Source organism: Cimex lectularius, unplaced genomic scaffold (assembly GCF_000648675.2).
Source record: "Cimex lectularius strain Harlan isolate CLEC.00 unplaced genomic scaffold, Clec_2.1 scaffold281, whole genome shotgun sequence".
Classification (NCBI taxonomy): domain Eukaryota; kingdom Metazoa; phylum Arthropoda; class Insecta; order Hemiptera; family Cimicidae; genus Cimex; species Cimex lectularius.
Window position 1 is genome coordinate 320,826 of NW_019392843.1, and position 21,554 is coordinate 342,379.

Genomic DNA, 21,554 nt, shown 5'->3' on the forward strand with positions numbered 1-21,554 from the left:
AAATATAGACATGAACAACGGGGGAATTAAATTTATCCAATAAATTCGCATCCGGAGAACCAAACTTGTTAAGAAAAATAATGCGAGTTAGAATATTCACTTCTGATTTGCAGAGATATATTCTTACAGAAGAAGAGAATTAAAACTTGAAAATTACCTGAGCCTCAAGAATAGATGGCTACGCCAGGAGTTTCACAAAAGGAGTGAGAAAAGTTACCTGGGAAAAGGGTAGGGAGATGGGCGAAAAGGTGTCCATGTGGTTCCTTCCTCAATTATTTTGTAGAATTTTTCAATACATTGAATTCAATTGCAATAATTAGAAATTAAGAAAGCGGATTTTTCTTCTAAGGTTTGAACGCCACTGGTCGTCTAAAGCTGGGCGCACACCAGTACGGTGGGACGGCGCGGCGCGGGTCGGAAATGTGGAGGTCCGCACACTATGTAGGAACCGCTCTCGGCCGCGTTGGTCGTATTTTTCCCCCCTCTATCTGACTAGTGTTCGGTTTAGTGTTGATTTTGCATTTGTAGGAGTTCCCCGTGACAATAATTATATTCATAATAAATAGTAGTGACGAGGAAATTATTTTTCTGGTCGCGGTCATAGAGTTGGAAGATGAGGAAGAAAGGCAGAAATGAAAACGAAAAACGTAGGCACATGAAATAAACACCAAACGCCTAACGTTTGGAGAATATCACCATTATTTTTGTGGAAATGATCTTGTTTTCAAACTTATCATGAAACAATGCTACTACTATTCCAAAAAGCAGGGTAAACAAAGCTACACATTGGCCTCGTCTTTACAAATATGGCGTCCAAGGGCAGACGAATATACCCGAACTCAACCGCCCCGGAGCACACTAGGCCGGTAGGGTGGCAAGGCGCAGCGCGGAGCTTCTTGAAGTGTGGCAACTTCTCCAAGTTCGGCTACGCGCTGCGTCGCGCCACCTACCGGCCTAGTATGCGCCCAGCTTAAGAATGGTATGGTATTTTTTTTGGGAAGCTAACGATTTCGCTATAGGCATAACCACGCTCTCTATAGATAAGAAATTGAATTGTTATTTATAACTAAACAACAAACCTAATAACTAGACAACGTTCTTCAAATTATATGAAAATTGCTTGGTTTAGCATGTGAGCAGTTATCTCTTTTTCACTTGTTGTATGGAGTTACTTCAATTCAGAGTCATTGAGCCTTTTCGGAGACATGCTAGTTGCAGCTAAGATATTATCAGCTATCGTTAAATCCAAAACTTTATTTTTAAAGGTGTATTTTAATTTTATTAATCTCTAATTAATAATTTATATTTTGTTTGATAAAACTCTTTCTTCGTAAAGTTATAATCATTATTTCCCTAAATATATATTAAATAAGACAATAGCAATAGACAATAAGACGTATAGTACATATACTGCAAAGTAACATCATTTAATTTTAAATATGGTTTGAACATTTTTCTTTGACACTTTCAAATGATTGATTAGTAGTAGAACATCGTTGGGCAGCAGTAGACATCAGCTATTAGATAAAACATCACATGATTTTATGATCAAATATTAAACACATGAATGCCAAATATATTTAAATGGCGAACACTCGTGATTATTGAAAACAAATGTGTATTGTGTATAAAAGATTTTTATTTTTCCAATTTTATTTTAGCGGACAAAATGAATTGTATCCGCGTGAGAACGTGTTGTTTTATGTGTTCGGTAACGACAGGGAGCAAAATTTTTGGATGGGTCATAACAGTAAGTCAATTAACAAGTTCAATAAACAAGATGAGAGCTACAATCTTCTTTTTTAATAGCTTGCTTCAACCGCCGGGATTATCTATCTAGCTGCTACGTTCAACGATGTCTTCACACGTAATTGACTAATTTTTAACATAATGCATAATCAATCGTTTCTTACGTGCCAAAATCGAAATGTGTGAGAACAAGTTTTGCTCAGTTATCATAATTGTGCATTTTAGTGCATGTCGCAATGCAATCAAATACAAAAAAAATTACTAGAAAAGATCTTTGACGGCATGGTTCGTAAATTTATAGTAATGTTTGTATACTAACGTTGAAAATAGAGAGAGGGGGTCAGTGGTCATGCCTCAGTTAAAAAAAAGGTATTACGTAAATATTTAAATTGCTTATTCAATCATAATAAATTCATGATTGAAAATAATTCAATACAGCCTTAAACGCGAATACACATGTGTAATAGAAAACCGAATCTTTACACTTTACAATGAATACTTTAATTAAGAATTTGATAGATTTTCGCATTTGGCAAAAATGTAGAGATTTTTCTTTCCAATTGAAAACTAGGTATGTGTTAGGTATTAAAGTGAAATATTGTTCGCCTTACGAAATGTGGTAAAACTTATTTAAACAGATTATACTTGTTATTGACCAGTAGGAAATAGATTATTATGCACGAAAAAGGATCCTTTCATTCTTACGTTAAATAATGGACACAAAATTTATCATTTAATGGATAACAGAATAAGTAGTTCATTAGTGTTTATTTTAAATATATTGTTCACGACATTATTTCGTTTTTATCGTAGTTATATAGTATTAAGTCTGTTAATAGGAAGGTAAAAGGAATTATCAGAAAGTCAATCTAAACGGCTAAGGGCTTCTCTCACTTCCTGTGGGATGTACGGCTACTCTGTGCCTATAAAGCTGGGCGCACACTAGGTCGGTGGCGCGGCGAGGAGCCGGGTTGCAGAAGTCTGGCAACTTCCTCCGGCTCCACGCCGCGCCGCGCTACTTGCCTAGTGTACGCCGGGGCGGTTGAAAATCGTTGAGTTCGGGTATATTCGGCTGCCCTCGGACGCCATATTTGTAAAAACGAAGCCAACGAATGTGACGTGGGGACTCCTGGAAATGCAAAATCAACACTAAACCGCAGCGGTGGTCAGATGGAGGGGTAAAATTCGATCAACGCGGCCGAGAGCGGTTCCTACATAGTGTGCGGACCTTCACAATTCCACGCTGCCCCACTGACTTAGTGTGCGCCCAGATTTAGACATCCCATGCAGAGAAAATTAGAAAACTTGCAAGGAACTGAATCAGAACAGAATAATCGCGCTGATATAGTTTCAAGCTATTAGGAAAGATTTGGCCGACCAAATGGCAAATGAAGCTGCATTATCGAATAGCAACGTACCTGACTTCTACCTCATTCTAGGAAGAATGCCGTATGTTCCCAGACAACGGAGGGAGCTGTGGAGCACAACTGAAAATGGATTACACGCAAGAAAATTCAATGGCCGTACGAATGGTCAAGTAGATAAGACACATGCACAAAAAGACTCAAGTTCGGTTGAAAACATAGATTCGATCTAGATAGACATAGATTAGGCACCAATTCGGGCACCGGCAAGCGTGAGAGGACCTTGTCTTCGATTACCCACTGTTTAAATAACGGCAAAGTTTACTGATAAGAAAAGTGGTTTTATGTGGGGAAAAATCAACCTCTTTCCTAGATATTTGAGAAACCGCTTTGATGAGTTTGTAATGTTTATAAATTCCATTGACTATGACAAAATTTAATGAAGTGTATAAATCGAATTTTAAAATCTAAAATGTTAATTTAATTAATTGAAGTAATAATTATTTGATTTCCATGAAATAACAATTTAGATCAGGAAATAAACTTTCTTAGCACAAGATTATTGCGTGGGGGTATAAAATTAACAAATAAATTTAAAAAACACAAACATAATAGAGGAATAGTCTGACAAAAAATTACTTCCAACTATAGAGTCACTAAATAACGTAAGCGTTCCAGACTACCTCAAAAGAGACCAAGCTTTTCAGGAATTTTTATGGAAAAAATAAGGAATACCTACAAAGATTCAAAATTATCTGTGATCGGAATTTTGGAGAGTATAGCCTGAGAGAGGTTGTATAGGCTTATGAGGTTCAAGTTATACATGCCCTGCAAAAATCAGCTAAGGTTTATTTTGGGTTATTGGGAGTGAAACTTTGAGTACTATATAGCCGAATCCCGTTCTATCGATATTTTGCTACGACACGATGCTGTTGTTTGTGGAGAAGCCTTTGTTCGAGCTTAAAAGAAAGATCGCTTTGCGAGTTATAAAAGGCTTTATCTTTTTTCTTGCCTGTTTGCAGATATATAGAACCAATAGGTTGGTCCTCAAAGGTAAAATGGACTTGTATACGACAACACATAACACCAGCGAAATATTCCCCAAGTACGGGATAAAATGAAACATATTCACGTATCTATGGGTAGAAAATATTAAACATTCTTTTAATAAGGACGGGAACAAAATAAGTGGGTACGTGGGCATTGTTTTTGTCTTGTATTACAATTAATCCAAAATGGTTGCTTTTCCCAGAAATTTCAACTGGCAGACTGGTGCAGCAACAACTACGCGGAATTACTGGGGCACCTCAAGGAGATAGAATGATTGAAGACCTTCACCTCAACCCGACGAAAGCGAGTAGAAATTTGGGGTGATGACCTGACATCCTTCCAACTTTTAAAATCTGCCAAAACACGGAGGTATAATGCAGAGCAAACAAGAAAACTTGTTCTGCATTATATCTGTAAAAACGAGAACCTTACCTGCAAAGAAAATTGAAACATTGCGCAGAAATAGGTTCGGGCTCATCAAAGAACAGGGAAACTAGTTGGCGGACCAAATGTTATAAGACGCTGCGATATCAAGATTAAATCACCTTAGACTCGAAAATTCTCGAGGGAGGTATGCCGACTAACCACTCGAATGGAAAAGCTGTGCTCACACAAGCAAGTTATTCCAGTCAATGATACTCTTACGGACAAGAAGATAAAGCATACGTACAAAATAATCCAAGTTCTTACTGGACAAGGTAAAAATGCAGGATACTTCCAACGCTTCAACCAACCTGTTCAGCCTGCGAACGTGAAGATCGACCCCAACAAACATGGGAATACATATTTTTCTCAAGTGCCCAATTTTTGAGCAGCCACGAAGTTCATTAATTTTTTAACTTTTCTCTGTGGAAAATCTGGCCATCTATTTCCCCAGAAGTTGGTTTTACTTCATTTAATTGTATCTACAACTGTACATGTATTATACCCAACCAGCAGATTGGATAATTGTTTGTGGCATTACGGGCGTTATAGAGAAAGCTGGCATCCGCTCGAGATTAATAAAATGATATTAACCATTTAAGAGGTCTCTTGTCCATATTCTTTTCAGACGTTTACTTGGGAATTGTGGGGAATGGAGTAATCGAATTTGTGTGTTAGTGTGATTTTATAATTTACTATGAAAACGTCTGTAATATGTTTTGATGAATGAAAAAACTGTTATTGTTTATGTAAAAAGGGACTGAAACAATTAGTCTTAAAATTTTGGATTGAAAACTTTGTAATCTTTGAATATTGGAATACTTGGCCGATCCATAAACTTGGCACCCGTACATCCAAATTGGTTTGAGTATATATATTACACAGGGCGGGCGACCAGGACCCGAGGGGTTAAAAGCCTGAGTAGGCCCGTACCCCATTAGTAGATATGTGTACGTCTAAAGTTTTGATTTTAATGGTAATTTTTATGTCGGTTGAGTATGTAATATAGAATTTTATCCCACGACAGCGTAAAGTTGATATGTTGGGATTTTGAGAGGTTAAACTTTGTTTTTCAAAGATTGCTCCTTTTTCGATTGTTTCAATGTGTGGTTTTCTAACATAAATGAAGCTTGTGTAAAAGAGGTTTGACTTGTTAATATGGCGGTGTCATTTGTTTCGTACGGGAAAGTGTGTAGTTCTCAAAATTGCGTTAAATAAAGAAGTCAGAAGGACGAAGACGACAGCTTTTTTGGGAGGTTCTTGAACAACTTCCGTTGTTATTAATTCATGACCAGGTGATGATTTTTTTTAAGGAAGATGTCGCATTTCTTGTGATTCTTGTTTTGCAATGATTGGTTTAAGTGGCAGATCTAGAGGAGGTATAGGTGTCATAAGTGAATCTGATTTAAATTCATCGTGGTTAATATCGATTAAGTTATGAGGTTTGAATACCAAATGTTTTGGATTTTTATTTATCGGAAATGATCCACGTTCCATCATCATTACTGAGAGTAGCTGAGACATAGCTATGACACAGGATATGTTTAGTACTAAGCCAGAGACTCCCATCCTTTGTTGACAAGCTTTTTAAATGTGTTTCCTATAATAGTTGTTTAAATAATTTTATTTCTTTATTCAATGTATTCACAAGTTTGTTGTAATTTTGTTCGTCAATGACTGATCTAGTACGTTGCCAAAGGTTTCTAGCCCTTCTTTTTTCGGAGATTAATTGCCTTTGTAAAAAGGATAATTTGCAAAATTTTCTTTTGAAGTGTGAGGCAATGATGTACTACCTAGACATAGTATTCAAGTATATAAAAATCAAATAAACGTATGTAATAAAACATTTATTAGTAATATAAGAAATTATTCACCATTTTTCTGTTCTAAAAATATTTATTTAGTTCAACTATATAATGCTTATTATCAATACATAGAATTCTCGAAATTCCAGATGAAATAAATAATTACATTTTTGAGTTTGTACTCAAAAAGAAAGAGAATTGGTATTGTGAGCATTAACATCGAAGGAAATCAATTTAATGGTTAAGAGCAGTTTAATTTGCTATTAATAATGTTAAACACGAGGAGAAAATCAGTTCGTTCTCTTCTAATATGTAATTTTGTTATTTATAATTATAATGGAAGGTGCACGAGACTTCTTCCAAAAATATTTAACATTTGTTAACATCATGGAGTTAATAAAATTTAATTTTAAAATATTTTATGTATAAACAAAGAATTATAATAAAATAATATGTAGGTAACATTCAAAAGTTGAAATCAAAATGTAAATTTAATAAATGTTCAGAAATCGTGAGATGCAGTCTGGTGTGATGTAGGTTTCAGAAAAACATTTTCTTTATCGTGCAACGTTTCGATCTTTATTGAGATCATCTTCAGGGCTCAATAAAGATCGAAACGTTGGCACGATAAATAAACTATATAATTATGTGAATTGCAAATATTAAGTTATTTTCATTGCTATTAATTTAAGAGTTGTTAAGAGTAAAATGAAAAGAATCCGTGTCTTCAAAATTCTTAATTTGTTTTATTATTTGTAGTTTTGTTATTGTGTACTGATAATGCATGCAATACTGATGTGAAACATGCAAAAATAAAGCAATAGTTTTATTAAATTGTCTTTTTCATAGGTAGTATGATTTTACGTGGTTTTATTTTGCATGGATCTAGATGTATATATTAACCAAGTGGTAAACAATAAAATACTGATTTGTGCTAATGTTTGAAGTAGTGTTAACATTATTAATATTGTATGTTAAAATATACATGATGTTTAACCAGGCATTTGTTTTAGCTCCTGTGTCGATAGCAGGACTTACATTTGCAGGCCTAGTCCTCTTTGGTGGGGTCACCCTCCTCGTCGGAATCTATAGTGTGAGGCTAAGACGGCAATGAATTATCTAATCATTAAACATCAATAATAATTCGTCTTTTATCATATGTTCAGGAGTCGTCCAACGCCGTTCTCGGGGCGCTGATCGTACTCGTCCTGGTATTTTTAGGAGCAGTGGCCTTGGCCGTGCCTTTCGCCGAAGGGTACATCACTGGAAAAGTCTCGTTTATGAAAACTTTGCCGTCGTTCGCCGGGATAATACTGCTTATCCGTATGTAGAATTTTGAATTATTTTTCAATTTTGAATTTGGGTCAATCCAGTCTAGAAAAATTATTAGTTTGCATTTGGTCGCCTCGATAGCAATTTTTTATGCATACTTTTATAATTTCGTATCTCGCAATACACACTAAATCTTTCTTTTATATAAAACACAAGTTACAATGAATAATGATTAGATAGAACATTACTATCAAATAACAATTTTTTTAAACTAAACTTTTATCCTCCTTCTGAGATAATTTTCTTATAAAGCGTGTAAAGTTGTTTGACTCAAATTACAAAGGGGTTGTTCATTGCTAAGATAAAACCAAATAACTTTTTTAATCGAAACTTTAATGACAAATGAGTAATAATATACATTTGCGAATTTTTGAAGCACCAATAGCAAAAAAAGCTGAAATGATGTTCATAGTCTGAACATTCACTCTCGCAGTTGTTAATTATAAAAAACTAAGTTTGCAAAAATTTTAACTTGCAAGATGATAAACTGCCTCCACACCTACAAAATCTATGAACATTAAACAAAGAAACAAGCTTATATAATCGATGTGATTATGCTCTATACATTTATGACCGGTGAACGCTTATTTTTCGTTGTTATTTTGAGTGCGACAACCTTTCAAGCTATTACAGATTTCCGGTTCAGGTCTACGAGGTGTTGAGCTGGAAGGTCGGTCCCATCAAACACAAAGGATGTCGACCAAAACGATCAGAAACAACTAATTTAAAGTTGAGTTGGAATAAAAATTAATAATGGAAAGCATTCTCACTAGTTTCAATACTTTCGCTTATGTATTACTGAAAAGATATTGCAATGGTACAAGATTTCTTCCCTTTGAAATTCTTTACTCCGGTTCAATCATTATTCTTTTACAATTGTTTTGCGAATGTAATTGATGTGAATTAAAACTCCAAATTGTAATAAAACATTTTTTTTAATGAAACGGGAAACATAAAAACAGAGCTTTCTTTCGTCCTTAAATCTTTCCTTTGTCAAGTTGGCAGGGACGCCCAGTAGAGTACGCAACTTACCTCACAGCTTAGGGGCGCAACCTATTTTATAGACCGGCCATCCCGACTGCTCGTTAATTGCCCAGGATTAAGATTAAAATGAATATTACATATACTTACAGTGCAATGCCTTTAGAGACATTAAATAAAATTTAATAAAACAAAAATAAAATAAGTGGAAGATTTATACATATCATAAAACGTACAAAACAACATTTAAAATTAGTACAGACAGCATAAATAGAGTGTAAAATAAGATATCAATAAATATAAAATATAGAACATCGAATAACATTAAGTAAAAAATACAAAACATCATATAAAAATAATTTTTATGATAGAGCTTTATTTATCTTATATTTTCAAGACACACGCACTATAACACTTCAACATTTAACACAAAACAGTACATTACACAATTTTTGTAACCAAATTGACGAGAATCTGATGCTGAATCATCAACTTACTATATCATGATTAAGTAGGGATGTATGTGATAAGGTGCCATAACTTCATAAGGAAACCCACCCTGTTGGAGGTTCTCAATATCAGTTACTAAAATCCCATCCTTTGGCAAAATTACAGAAAAAGTATGTAGGACTTTTCGGTTGAAGCTTTTTGTTAACGGTTTTCGTTCAAATTAGAAATCACAACGCTATCCTCCTCTTTGTAAATAGTCATTTTCTGTCTTCGCGTATATAATTTTCGTTATTATAGTTTGTTTTAAAGACTTATTGTCTTTTTATATAATTAGTGGTTTTTTAATTTTTCTATTTGGCTTTTATACATTTCCTGCTTTATTTTTACATTAAATTGCTTTTCCCATCAGTCTTTTGCCCATTATTGGCAAAATACTGGAAAAGCTCCTATTGAACCGCTTGACCAAGGAAATTCCTCCAAACACAATTCCCCATCACCAATTCGGCTTTCGGAGTTGCCACTCAACTGTACAACAAGCACATCGCATAACCGACGTTATTTCCACATCCCTTGAGCTAAAACAGTATTGCCCGGGTGTGTTATTGGATATACACCAAGCCTTTGACCGAGTATGGCACTCTGGGCTGCTGTGGAAGCTCAAGAACATCCTACCAACAACCTATTACCTTATCCTAAAATCCTATCTTAACGATCGTTACTTCCAAGTATCCCACAAAAATTCATTGTCTCCTATCCATCCTATTCTTGCAGGTGTCCCACAGGGCAGCGTGCCCGCTCCTTTCCTTTATTCAATTTATACCTCCGACCTACCTACGCAACCCAACACTATCACCTTCACCTTTGCCGATGATACCGCAATCCTTTCTCCTGATAAAGATCTTGTCACTGCTTCCCGTAATCTTCAAAATCACCTAAACACCCTAGAATGCTGGCTCCGTCGGTGGAGAATCAAGATCAACGAAACCAAATCAACGAACATAATATTTACTCTAAACAAGAAAACACTCTCACCAGTATACCCCAACAACGTTCCCATCCCAATTGCGAACCATGTACGATACCTCGGACTCTACCTCGACAAACGACTGACGTGGAACCCCCATACACGACTTAAGCGCACAGACTGTAATATACGATTTTTCATGCTTAAACGACTACTCGACAGACGATCAAAACTCTCACTAACAAACAAAAGAAAATTTGACATTGCCCTCCTGGCCCCCATTTGGACATACGGACTTGAACTTTACGGTACTGCTAAGCGTTCCAACCTCAATCGAATCCAATCCCTTCAATCAAAAATCCTCAGAACAATAGTACAAGCCCCTTTCTATGTATCCAATCACACCATCCATACCGACCTAAATGTCCCTTTTGTTATAGAGCTAGCCCAATCCCGCTACAAAACGTTCCATTCCAAACTACTCCACCATCAGAACCCTTTCGTCAAAAACCTGTCATCAACCACATTACCTAATAATCCCAACAGAAGACTGAAGCGTCGGTGGCCCCGCGACAACCTTAACAATTGACATCTGTCTCCTACGATGGAGTACATCTCGCTCATCGTATTGACGAACTAACGGCTACCATCACTGGATGGTAATTGTTCAAGCTTTCACGCTACCGTTAATAATTTTACATGTAAATACTACCTGTTTTACTTGTTACGTCGAAGAATGCAGTTGTAAAAAACAAATAAAAAGTTTTAAAAAAATTGCTTTGATGTTCGGGAATTTCCACCCATCATCAGATCTACATTAAAAATCCAAGCAAAAAAGTAAGTATAACAAACGATATTATTTTTTACAACACCTTATTATAAAGCTTTCCTTATTCATTTATTTTTTTAAATTGAAATTTTCATTCTATATAGTTTCTTTTAAAAGATATATGACCATTTCTTATCTGTAATGCAAGTTCATTTGTATAAAAGTTTAATTTTTTTAAGTAAAAAAGGAAAGTTGACTTGTCGACAAACTGCCCGATCAAAATGGAGGAAGGTTACCTATTGGCTATAGTGTATAAACTTCAATAGTCGTCATTTAATTCGGAAACGATTAACATTAGCAAAAATGGTCATTTTTGTTTAACATAACTCTCTTCTAGCTGGGAAAGGACAATAACTTCATTATTTAGATTAGATGAGAATCCCATATTTTTATTGTCATTCGATTCTAGGGCTTATGTATGTCACTTTTACTGAAAGGAAATTTTTGATCGAATCGACCATGGCCGGATTTTTTTCTTTTGCAACCAAAAATATGTTCTCACTTGTTTTGACCGATTTATGGTATTATCTTCTATTTTGTTTTAGCTTTCCGGCAGACTCGGGAATCACCCATGGGGTGTTGGCAATCAGTGGCAGACTTCAATCTTATCCGTCCAGCCACCAAGGTTAGGCTCCGGGTGGGAGTGCTGTCAACAGCTAGGTAAATTCAGCACCCAACGCATGGCTGTTCCAAACCCATTCGTACTCATGTTCATTCTTAAATATATTCACTCCTATTTACATACCACTCCTTTCAATTAGGGTGGTGGAGTACTCGATATTTCTCCATAACCTTTATTCATATTATACAACTAACTTAATTGTAGGTCGATGGGGTGCTCGATATAAATTCACTTTCAACACAAACTATATACACACAACTATTATCACTACATACAATCGAACAACCCCGTTTATCCTAGAATCGAAACAGGAGACCCAAATACTCACTACCGTGCACAAGCACAATTCTCAAATCGGGTGGTATTTTTCCGCGTTCTCTGAATGGAACCAAGGAATTGCACCCTTCAATTAAGACATATCGAACAACCTTTCCCTACAAAAGTAATTGCTTGTGTGTCAAACCAGCGTACCAAAACTCCACAAACTTAGCTCGGTAAAGGTATGGCGGAGTGGACGACTTGGCTAACATGGCGAGATCATCCCGGGCGAGTATGACTGGGAGTACCTAGGGAGCTAGATAGCTCGAGTACGCTGCCATGTGTCCTCCCTGCTGTCCCTAAGGCTTCGCCGGAGCGTTTTCTTAAAAGTCGCTCGTATATTGTACTATACTGACATCTAAGGATCGCACACGAACGCTGATGTCCCGGTTTGGCAAGGAACCCCGCCGCATAGCTGAGAGTAAGCTACTCCCACTGAATTTCGGGCGGCAGCACGCCACCTAGCAGCAAAGGCTAGCCAACTCCTTGTTCTGAACGCGCCAGAGACCGCTCGAAGACCCAAATAGTAGAGACTATCGAGCCTCTGTAATCACGTTTTTCGGTCTAAACAATAGGCCATGCAACTATAAAACAAAATCGAGCGCAGCAGCGAGTTAAATATTTTCAGGAGGGTCTCATTGTCTGCTCCCCACCTGAAGTGATCGATGAACTAATTTTATTACTTTCCTTCTCTTCACCTCGACGGGGTCAATGCACGAATGCCATCTAAGCAATGCTCGAACGGGAGGCCGAGGAACTTCACTGACTCTACGTACCTTACCGCAGCGTCCCCTGACAGAGCCGCGAAAGACTTTGGGCCCTCCTCAGCTTGCCAAAATGGACGCATACGGTCCTCGGCTCTTTCAATCACAACGCTTATCGCTGACATCTCCTCTCCGACCTCTGCACACATCTCCCCGAAAAAAAAAAAAAAACCCAGGTCGTCGACGTACAGTAATCGTTTGATTAGTCGGGAGATACCGTCAGCGACACCGTTCACCGAGATCGACAAAAGTGTAACGCTTATCACATAACCCTGAGAGACTGCATTCTCTTGAAAAAAGTCCTTGGAGAGGACAGATCCCAATCGGACACAGAATCTTCGGTCCTTTATGAAAGCCTCAAGAAACCGGGGTAATTTGCTTCTTAATCCGATATTGCAACATTTCCGAAGTATCGAATCTCCTCACGTCGTATCATATACTTGGTCAAAGAAATTCGGAAACCTCTATTCTCGAGAAGGCAAGCATGAGACTGCGCGACTGCGGAACGATGTCAGCGGAATTCTGCCTAATACTGGATGTAAATGTTTACTTTGTAAATGAGTTTGCGCTTAGTGGTTATATATATATTTGAAAAACAGATAAAAAGAGAGAGAGAAAGAAAGAGAAAGAGAGAGAGAGAGAGAGAAAGAGAGGAAAGAGAGAGAGAGAGAGAGAGAGAGAGAGAGAGAGAGAGAGAGAGAGAGAGAGAGAGAGAGGGAGAGGGAGAGAGAGTGGAGAGAGAGAGAGGAAAGAGAGAGTGTTGAGAAAGTGAGGAGAGGTAGAGTGAGAGAGGGAGAGAGGAGTGAGTAGGATTCCAATCATATCAACTTTTAACATTTTCCGCCATTTTACTTTCGCGCTTTTGTTTTTCAAAAAAGATACATTGGCGAAGTATGCATTAGACCATTTTTTTAACATTCCATTTCAATCCAGACTTCATAGTGATTTCAACTTTACTTATATGCTTATTAATTTTTCTAACACTTTTTACGTTTTTACAAGTTTTTCCAGACTGGAATGTTCGTATTTCGACATTTCTTTTCGTGTTCTGTTGAATTTCCGCTTATTTTTTTTTTTCATTCTTTATTTCTACACGTTTTAAAATAATAGTATCCCTTGGAGGATAAGTATTTGAAGCGTAGTTTAGGCATTATGTTCGGGTTAATTCTCATCTATGAACTATTTATTAATAGCTATATACTACGGAGTAAAGTTTTAGTTATTAAGAGTTCAAGATATTATACAAATACCAGTTATTTACTGAAAATCCTTATGGATCCTTCGTAATTTTTATCGGCCGCCTAGCGTAAAATTCACCCCAACGTGCAAATAGTCGAAAAGAAACCCCTATGAGAAAATGTCATTTTTGGTTCCAGTTGGCTCAGGTTTCAGTGTAATTATCACGAACAGTTATCGCCTCGACAAGATAGAAGAGTTACTCGCCATGTACGCCCCCGATTCGATGGCACTAAGTGACGAAGAGATAATCATCGTGAACCGTCCTAATTACGCCTTTCCTCCAGGGCCTGGCCCTGCACACCAGCTCGCCCAGGGTGCCACGATGAAACAGCCGGACAGGTTCAGATATGGAAAGCACCCAAGAGATGCGATCGACCCCAGGAAGTTCTCCAGGCACGGCCACCGTTACTCTCCCAACCAGCGAAGATATTATCCGACCCAGTCGTACGCTGTATACAGGCCGATTTACAGGAGAGCAGTTCTCACAGGCCAGGCCAAACCTACCGAAGGCATCTTCGGCACTTACGAACTCAAGTACAAGCCTCCGGACGGAACTTATTACTAAATGAGACAGTGTTGTTTAGTGTATTTACGGCATACTACTGTGGAATGTCCAGGCTAAAAGAAAGGTAAATAGTCTTTTAATATTAAACAATTACAGTATTATCTATAGTACACAGATTTCTCCAATTCAAATTGTATCTGCATGTCTCATCACGTTTTTCATTAAATGATGAAACCCACACTAAGTTCACTCATTTCTGGAAATCGTAACCTCGCTTTTTGAGTATTTCTACAAATCGTATTGTGTATTTCTTCTTAAGCGCTACGATAATTGATCACAACTAACAAATATTATAGACATTTTTATTATACATAAACCCAACTCTGACAGTATAGGCTAATTTAAACAGGAATAAATGTTAATGTAATTGTAATTAATTTTGTATGTAAACAACTCATTACAATGCATACAAATTGAATATTATACAAAATAAAATGGCTAATGATGCTGTCTGCCAGTAAAAAGAAAGAAATATTCATTAAGAATATATATTAATAGTAAGTAGGTATGCAATGGTAAAGGTCCCGGGTTCGAATCCAGCGGCCCTGCAATTCGAACCCGACATACCAATGGGCTTTTTTTCAAAACGGCCGGCACCCTGAGGGTTTATATGACCTCTGTTGTTGCGAACCCTCGTAAAAAAAAAAAAAAAAAAACATCGACCAAAGTCAGGTACACAGGTCGATGGGCGATGGGGATGCCATTTCACCCCATTAACTGTAATAAATGCACCCAATTATATTGGGTTGTCCGGAAAATAATGCAGGATTTTAAGTTTTCATTAAAAAAAATCTATATAAAATATTCTGTTTACGTTTACAGGATTACTCATTTGTATGAATGTCAACACTTATTAATCCTCTTCCAAATGATATTGTTTGTTTACCTCTGTAGCATTCCGCTACTTGGAAATAATTCAGTCATCCTTATAATGTCAAAGCGAGAATTTCGTACGATTTTCTTTTACGAGTTTAAACTCGGCCGAAGCGGAGCCCAAACGGCTAGAAACATTAACCAAGTCTGGGGCGAGGGTTGTGTTAATGAGTGCACTGTGCAAAGGTGGTTTAAAAAATTTCGGGAGGGAGATTTCAGCCTTGAAGATGAAGAAGGTCGTGGAAGGCCTTCCTCTCTTAATGATGATGTTCTGCGATCAGTGGTGGGTGCAGAGCAACTCAAAGTCAGTAAAACGACCGTCGCTGACCACCTCAAGGCGATTGGAAAAGTGAAAAAACTCGAAAATTGGGTTCCACACTCATTAAACGATCGCCAAAAAAATCAGCGCTTTGATGTTTGTGCATCACTTCTTTGTCGAAACAAAAATGACCCATTTCTGGCCAGAATTGTTACATGTGACGAAAAGTGGATTCTCTACGATAACACTAGACGTTCTGGACAGTGGCTCGACAAAGGAGAAGCTCCAATACATTTTCCAAAGCCCCCAACTCATCAAAAAAAGGTAATGGTTACGGTATGGTGGGCTTCATTTGGTTTAATACACTACAGCTTCTTAAATCCTGGCGAAACCATCAATGCTGAATCATACTGTAACCAAATTAATACCATGCATCAGAAATTGGCAGTAATGAAGCCCTCTTTGGTCAATCGGAAAGGGCCCATTTTGTTGCATGACAACGCTCGACCACATGTGTCACGTGTAACGTCACAAAAATTATTGGAGCTTGGCTATGAAACTTTGCCTCACCCACCCTACTCTCCGGACCTCTCGCCTACTGACTACCATTTTTTTAGACACCTGGACCACTACTTAGAACACATAATATTCAAAAATCAAACGGAACTGGAAAATGCATTTATTGACTTTATCAATTCTAAAAATTCTGAATTCTACTCAGACGGAATTAATAAGTTACCAACACGTTGGGAGAAATGTATTGAGAGTATGGGAAATTATTTTGATTAAAGAACATTGCTTTAAAGTAACTAGTTTCTTTTTTTTTGTTTAATACCAAAATCCTGCATTATTTTCCGGACAACCCAATACAAAACACAGGAACCCAAAACACATATTTTGACGGCTATGTACAATAAAAAATATCCAATTCCCATAAAAATCGGAATCGGGGAATCTGAAACTCGCTACCGTGTCCGAGAATCATTCTTAAATCCGGCGGCAAGCCTACACGCTCTATTATGCGGGACACATGGAGCATCCTTTCTCTGCATAAGGGGCACCTGCGCGGGCTTTGACCCAAAAGTCAACCGCGTATAGCCAATCCTCAATCGTGTGAGGACGATCCGTCGTCTTCTGCTCGTTCTCTGAGGGCCATCTGCTGGTCGTGCTTATTATTTTGTGGTTACTTCTAAATGTGGGGTTCTATGAGCAAATCCAAGGATAGGAACACACTGGTGGGGGGAGACAACACACCTATACCTGTCTCGATATCAAGCATATTTCTACCAATGGATTTTAGCTTTAAGTGCGATAGAGTAGGACTACCAATGCTAATGTGTTTCTCTCGTTTGTTGATCAAATGTTCAAATCTCTTTAGCAACAAATCAAAACACAACCAATTAGATAGAAAACGTGAGCTTACACTCCGAAGGACAGAAATATTGTCATTGCTGCTAGAAAGAATCCTTTCCATAGTGCGCTTTCCTATGTTAGTACGCTTCCTTCATTTCCTAAATAACAAGATATTTTGGCAAAGACCAAACGTTGGCCGTTTGATACAACCTGCAGCAACAGCCCACCATCAGAAACTCAGAAGAACATGGTTCAGCGAGCGTCTAGAAAAGAACATCAATTGGAATGGTGTTATGTTTACTGATGAGTCGCGTATCTGCCTTTATAGCGAAAGCAGGCGCCGAAGAGTTTACCGAGAACAGGGGATGCGCAAAATGCCTCAGTTCGTGCCCCTTTCGGATGCAACTGCGTATTCCAACACATGACTTAAACGAGCGGAACTAAACTTGAAGTACAGAATATTACCTGACAGGCGTTCAGGAGGAAAAAACATAGAACATCGTCACTACATCAGCACTTAATGGATGTATGAACTTTTTTTGTACGGTACGGCCGGCGTTCTACCAAAGCCGAATACAAACTCTCCATTTCCGAACCCTTCGTATCCACGTTGAAGCTCCCTTCTACGTCTTTAACGCTTTAACCATATCTTACATTCGGCCTATAAATACCATTTATCTAAGATTTAGTTCAAGCCTGATACATCCGAACCCACGCCCAACTATCTGTAAATCTAAATCCTTTCAAATATAACGAATTAATTAGTCATGTTGAATGGCCCTTATTCAAGTCACTCTCGCCAAGGTATTTTGCAGATGCAAAAAAAAAAATTAATAAATAAAAAAATAAAATCATTGTACAGCAAGAATAAAGAATAGGTGAACGCCATACGAAAAAGTCAATGATAGTAAAAAACAAACAGATTAACATTGTTATTCTTGAGATTTTTAATTTTACAAATTTGTACAAAACAATGCATTACAATAAATAATATACAAGTTTTAAATATAATGAGAGACCTTTATGATCTGCTTCTAACTTCTAACCTGATAAATTACTTTGGTACAGTTTATCATTCCAATTTTTGCCAGTTATATAGTCACAACTACGCTTCAGTCCTTTCTAGCAATTTTTTAAACCATTTCATTCCTAGCAATTAATATAGATTAGCAAGAAATGTACATCGCCAATGAAATGGTGTAGATCCTCTCTTTCTTCGGCATTACAAATAGGACATGTAGCGTTATAAGGGATTACATTTTAACATACTACTTTGAATTTTTATAATCCAGATCAATTATTAACATATTTTGTATTAATTTTTGTATTTTTTACAATATTTATGTACTTGTATTTTGTAATAGTTATCACTTAAATCTGTGGAAAAATTTAAATGTTTATACGATTGGCATTTTTCGGTTATTGGCCTAAATGTAATTTTATTTTGATTATTTATTTGGATAACTATCGTCAAGCCTTTCAGCCAGTTTTCTAACACTTTAACCGAAAATATTGTTCTTTTATTACATTTAATACATTGAGTAAAAATGAAAGGAGTATCTTAATTAGGGCATCGACATTTCATTATATTTGTTACGAAATTATGTACTTCTTTCTTCTCTAAACTACAATTAGGACCGAAATCTCTCTTGATCATCATAACTAAACTAATCTTATGCAAGACGTGTGTAATATTGAGTGATGGTTAATTAATGATTATTTAAAGATCATGAGAGGGGCTCTAGTGTGATGTAGGTTAGAAAAACAATTCTTTATTGTGCCAACGTTTCGATCTTTATTAACATCATCTTCAGGGCCTGGGAATTATAAACATATTTTAATTATACAAATAAATATAAGATATGGATAGGAATTTATACAATGATGTAAAACAATATAGAATTTTTAGGATTAATCGTAGTACACAAATATTTTGATTACATCATTCTATGAATTCATATTCATATCTTATATGTATTTCTATAATTTAAACAATGTTTATATATTCCAGTCCTGAAGATGATCTCAATAGAGATCGAAATGTTGGCACAATAAAAAGAATATTTTTTTAAACTTACATCACATCTCATGATCGTTAAATAATCTTACAGGACTTTACTGCGCCCACTTTGAACATACGGAGTGGAGTTGTGGGGTTCTTTGAAACCAACCAACATCCAACGCATCCTTTCAATCCAAAGTCCTTAGTCAAAGCGTCAAAGCTCTTACTATGTCACTAACCTCACTATCCACAATGATCGTAACATTCCTTTGTTCTACTGATCCGTAACCGTTTCCAAAAGTTTCACACCAACTTCTCGATCCATCCTAGTCCTAATGTTCGAGCCCTCTCTACATATTCCCATCCGGAGAACCCGCAAACGTCGCCTTAATCGACGATGTCCTCGATACATCCTTGCCCCTTAATCCCTCATATTGTGCCAGCACAGGCTGGTTTCTTATGGCACGTGTCCCTCTGGTGCAGCGCTGGAATTAGTAACAATGATGAAAAGAAAAAAAAGAAAAAATTTGGAAAGGGTATTTATGAGCCATCAAAGGTTAATTAAAAAACGAGTTGCTTACTTAAACATTCCTATAATTTTGGATACGTATATCTTATTATTATTGTTATATGAACCTTTTTTGTAAATAACTGAAAGTTTATTAAGTAATGTTTGCTTGGGTGTATTAAATAAATACAATTAGGAGAACAAAAGTTACAGAAATATCACATATTGCTGTTTATTTTTTCAGTTTTATGTTTAACCATTATAGTGAGTGTTAATTCAAAGTATCTTCAAATGCGGGAGGAGAAAAGAAATGCAGAAGAAGGCCACGAAGAAGCAAGCGACTATGACCAACATTCCTACGGGGGTAATGTTCCAAGCCTTAAATCCAATTTGAAAAATCCGTCTCAAAGGCGTTCTTTAAGTCAGCCGTTAAATCAAAGAAACTCGAAAGTTTATCCACAACAGCAAATGTACCCCAATCAACAACAACAAATGGCTCACCATCAACAACAACAAATGGCACACCATCAACAACAACAAATGGCACACCATCAACAACAGCAAATGGCGTATAACCAACAACGACAACAACAACAGCAACAAATGGCTCATCAACAACAAATGGCGCATCAACAGCAGTTAGCTCAGCAACAGATGTGGCATCCTTCTGCACAACCCGTACCGTCCATGACTCCGATTGTAATGCCATTCGTCTCTATGCCGATGTACCATCCAATACCGCAGATGACTTACTCCCCCCCGCCACCCGAACCACCCAAACAACAATATATCAAACACTACCCACCGAAAAACTTAGCGTTTGAAAGACCTTTGAAAATAAGATTACCGTCAATGGATATGAACGCAAAGAAGCCGTCTTCAATCCCGATTATATACGAGTCTGAACTTAAAAAGCAAAAAAGCGCAGCTTCCAGCAGGACTCTCTCCAGCACATCGAGCAGAAGCACGCCACGAAACAGAGTTCACTTCGCTTCTTCAGGAAGTAATTCATCGCGCTCGTACGTCACATAATAATTTAAACAAATGGACATTGGCTTTCTATATAACCTCAAGAAGCAATCTAAAAAAAATCGCTTTTTCTTTCGAATCCGCTGTATTTTACCCATTTCCGGTATTATTTACATCGGGAGGGGGAAAAATTCACAATTTTTTGTTAATATTAGCAGAAAGGTCAGTTGGATTAATGTATTTAAGTTAGAAATGTGTTCATTTAAAAATTATGTGCAGAACACGTATGTACAGTAAAAAAATAAAAGATTTTACAGTAAACCAGTAATGTTTTATATTTTTCATAGCAATGAATAGGTCAAATTGCAAATACGAAACATAAATTTCATTGTCATTCTTTTGTTATATTTTTACCGCTTTAAACACCTCAAAGATAAGGGATTATGAAATAATTTATCCTTATCAAAATGTGTGTGTATTTTCTTGGTGAAAATACACCCTACCACCAGGGAGTTTATTTGACAATATGCTCATTAATAATATTACATGTATATCTTAAACCGATTATATAGTGTATTTATAATTCCGATGATAATTGTATGATTACCATTTGGAAAGTAAACAACGACAAAAGAAACTGACCTTAATTTAAATTAAACAAAAAAGGCTAATTATGAAGTACGTAAGGAAACGGTCACAATGCCAAACTGTGTAAATATGCCCGTGTCTGCTTAGGGCTTGGGTTGGTCATCTACATTTTACAAAGTACAAGCTACTCTCAACACATCTACACGGAAAACAAACACTTTGAGCCCTGAAGATGATCTCAATAAAGATCGAAACGTTGGCACGATAAAGAAAATATTTTTCTAAAACCTACGTCACACCAGACTGCATCTCACGATCTCCGAATAATCATTAACTAACCTTAACTAACTAACATTAACTAAAAATTATTAGTGTTAATTGAACTTTGCATCAAAGAAAATGTAATATCGGGCTTCAGCCATGCAACATAAAATAAAACGGATCCCAGGGGCAGATGACCTTGCTAAAAGCAGTTCGTCAAGAGAAATACTCCCAAATTATCATTAACTAACCGTCACTAAATACCACATATTTTACAAACGGTTAA

General features: G+C 36.8%; 1 protein-coding gene across 9 annotated transcripts in view; it reads left to right on the forward strand.

The window, feature by feature from the left end:
• Positions 1-1,423: 1,423 nt before the first annotated feature.
• LOC106667957 (hybrid signal transduction histidine kinase L-like) overlaps positions 1,424-21,554 on the forward strand; it is a 37,767-nt gene continuing 17,636 nt past the window's right edge. For 3 of the 9 annotated variants that reach the window (XR_002910618.1, XR_001340671.2, XR_002910617.1), the window contains exons 1-5: positions 1,433-1,750; positions 1,810-1,867; positions 7,405-7,484; positions 7,558-7,714; positions 14,028-14,519. Coding sequence is in view for 6 of the 9 variants with exons in the window: in XM_014396291.2 (XP_014251777.1) it covers positions 1,568-1,750; positions 1,810-1,867; positions 7,405-7,484; positions 7,558-7,714; positions 19,695-20,482 (1,266 nt within the window). In the remaining 3 variants the exon portion in view is untranslated. Of the gene's footprint in view, positions 1,751-1,809; positions 1,868-7,404; positions 7,485-7,557; positions 7,715-14,027; positions 14,796-19,694; positions 20,692-21,554 lie in introns of those variants that run through there. The other 6 variants (XM_014396294.2, XM_014396295.2, XM_014396291.2 and 3 more) reach the window with 5 other exon arrangements.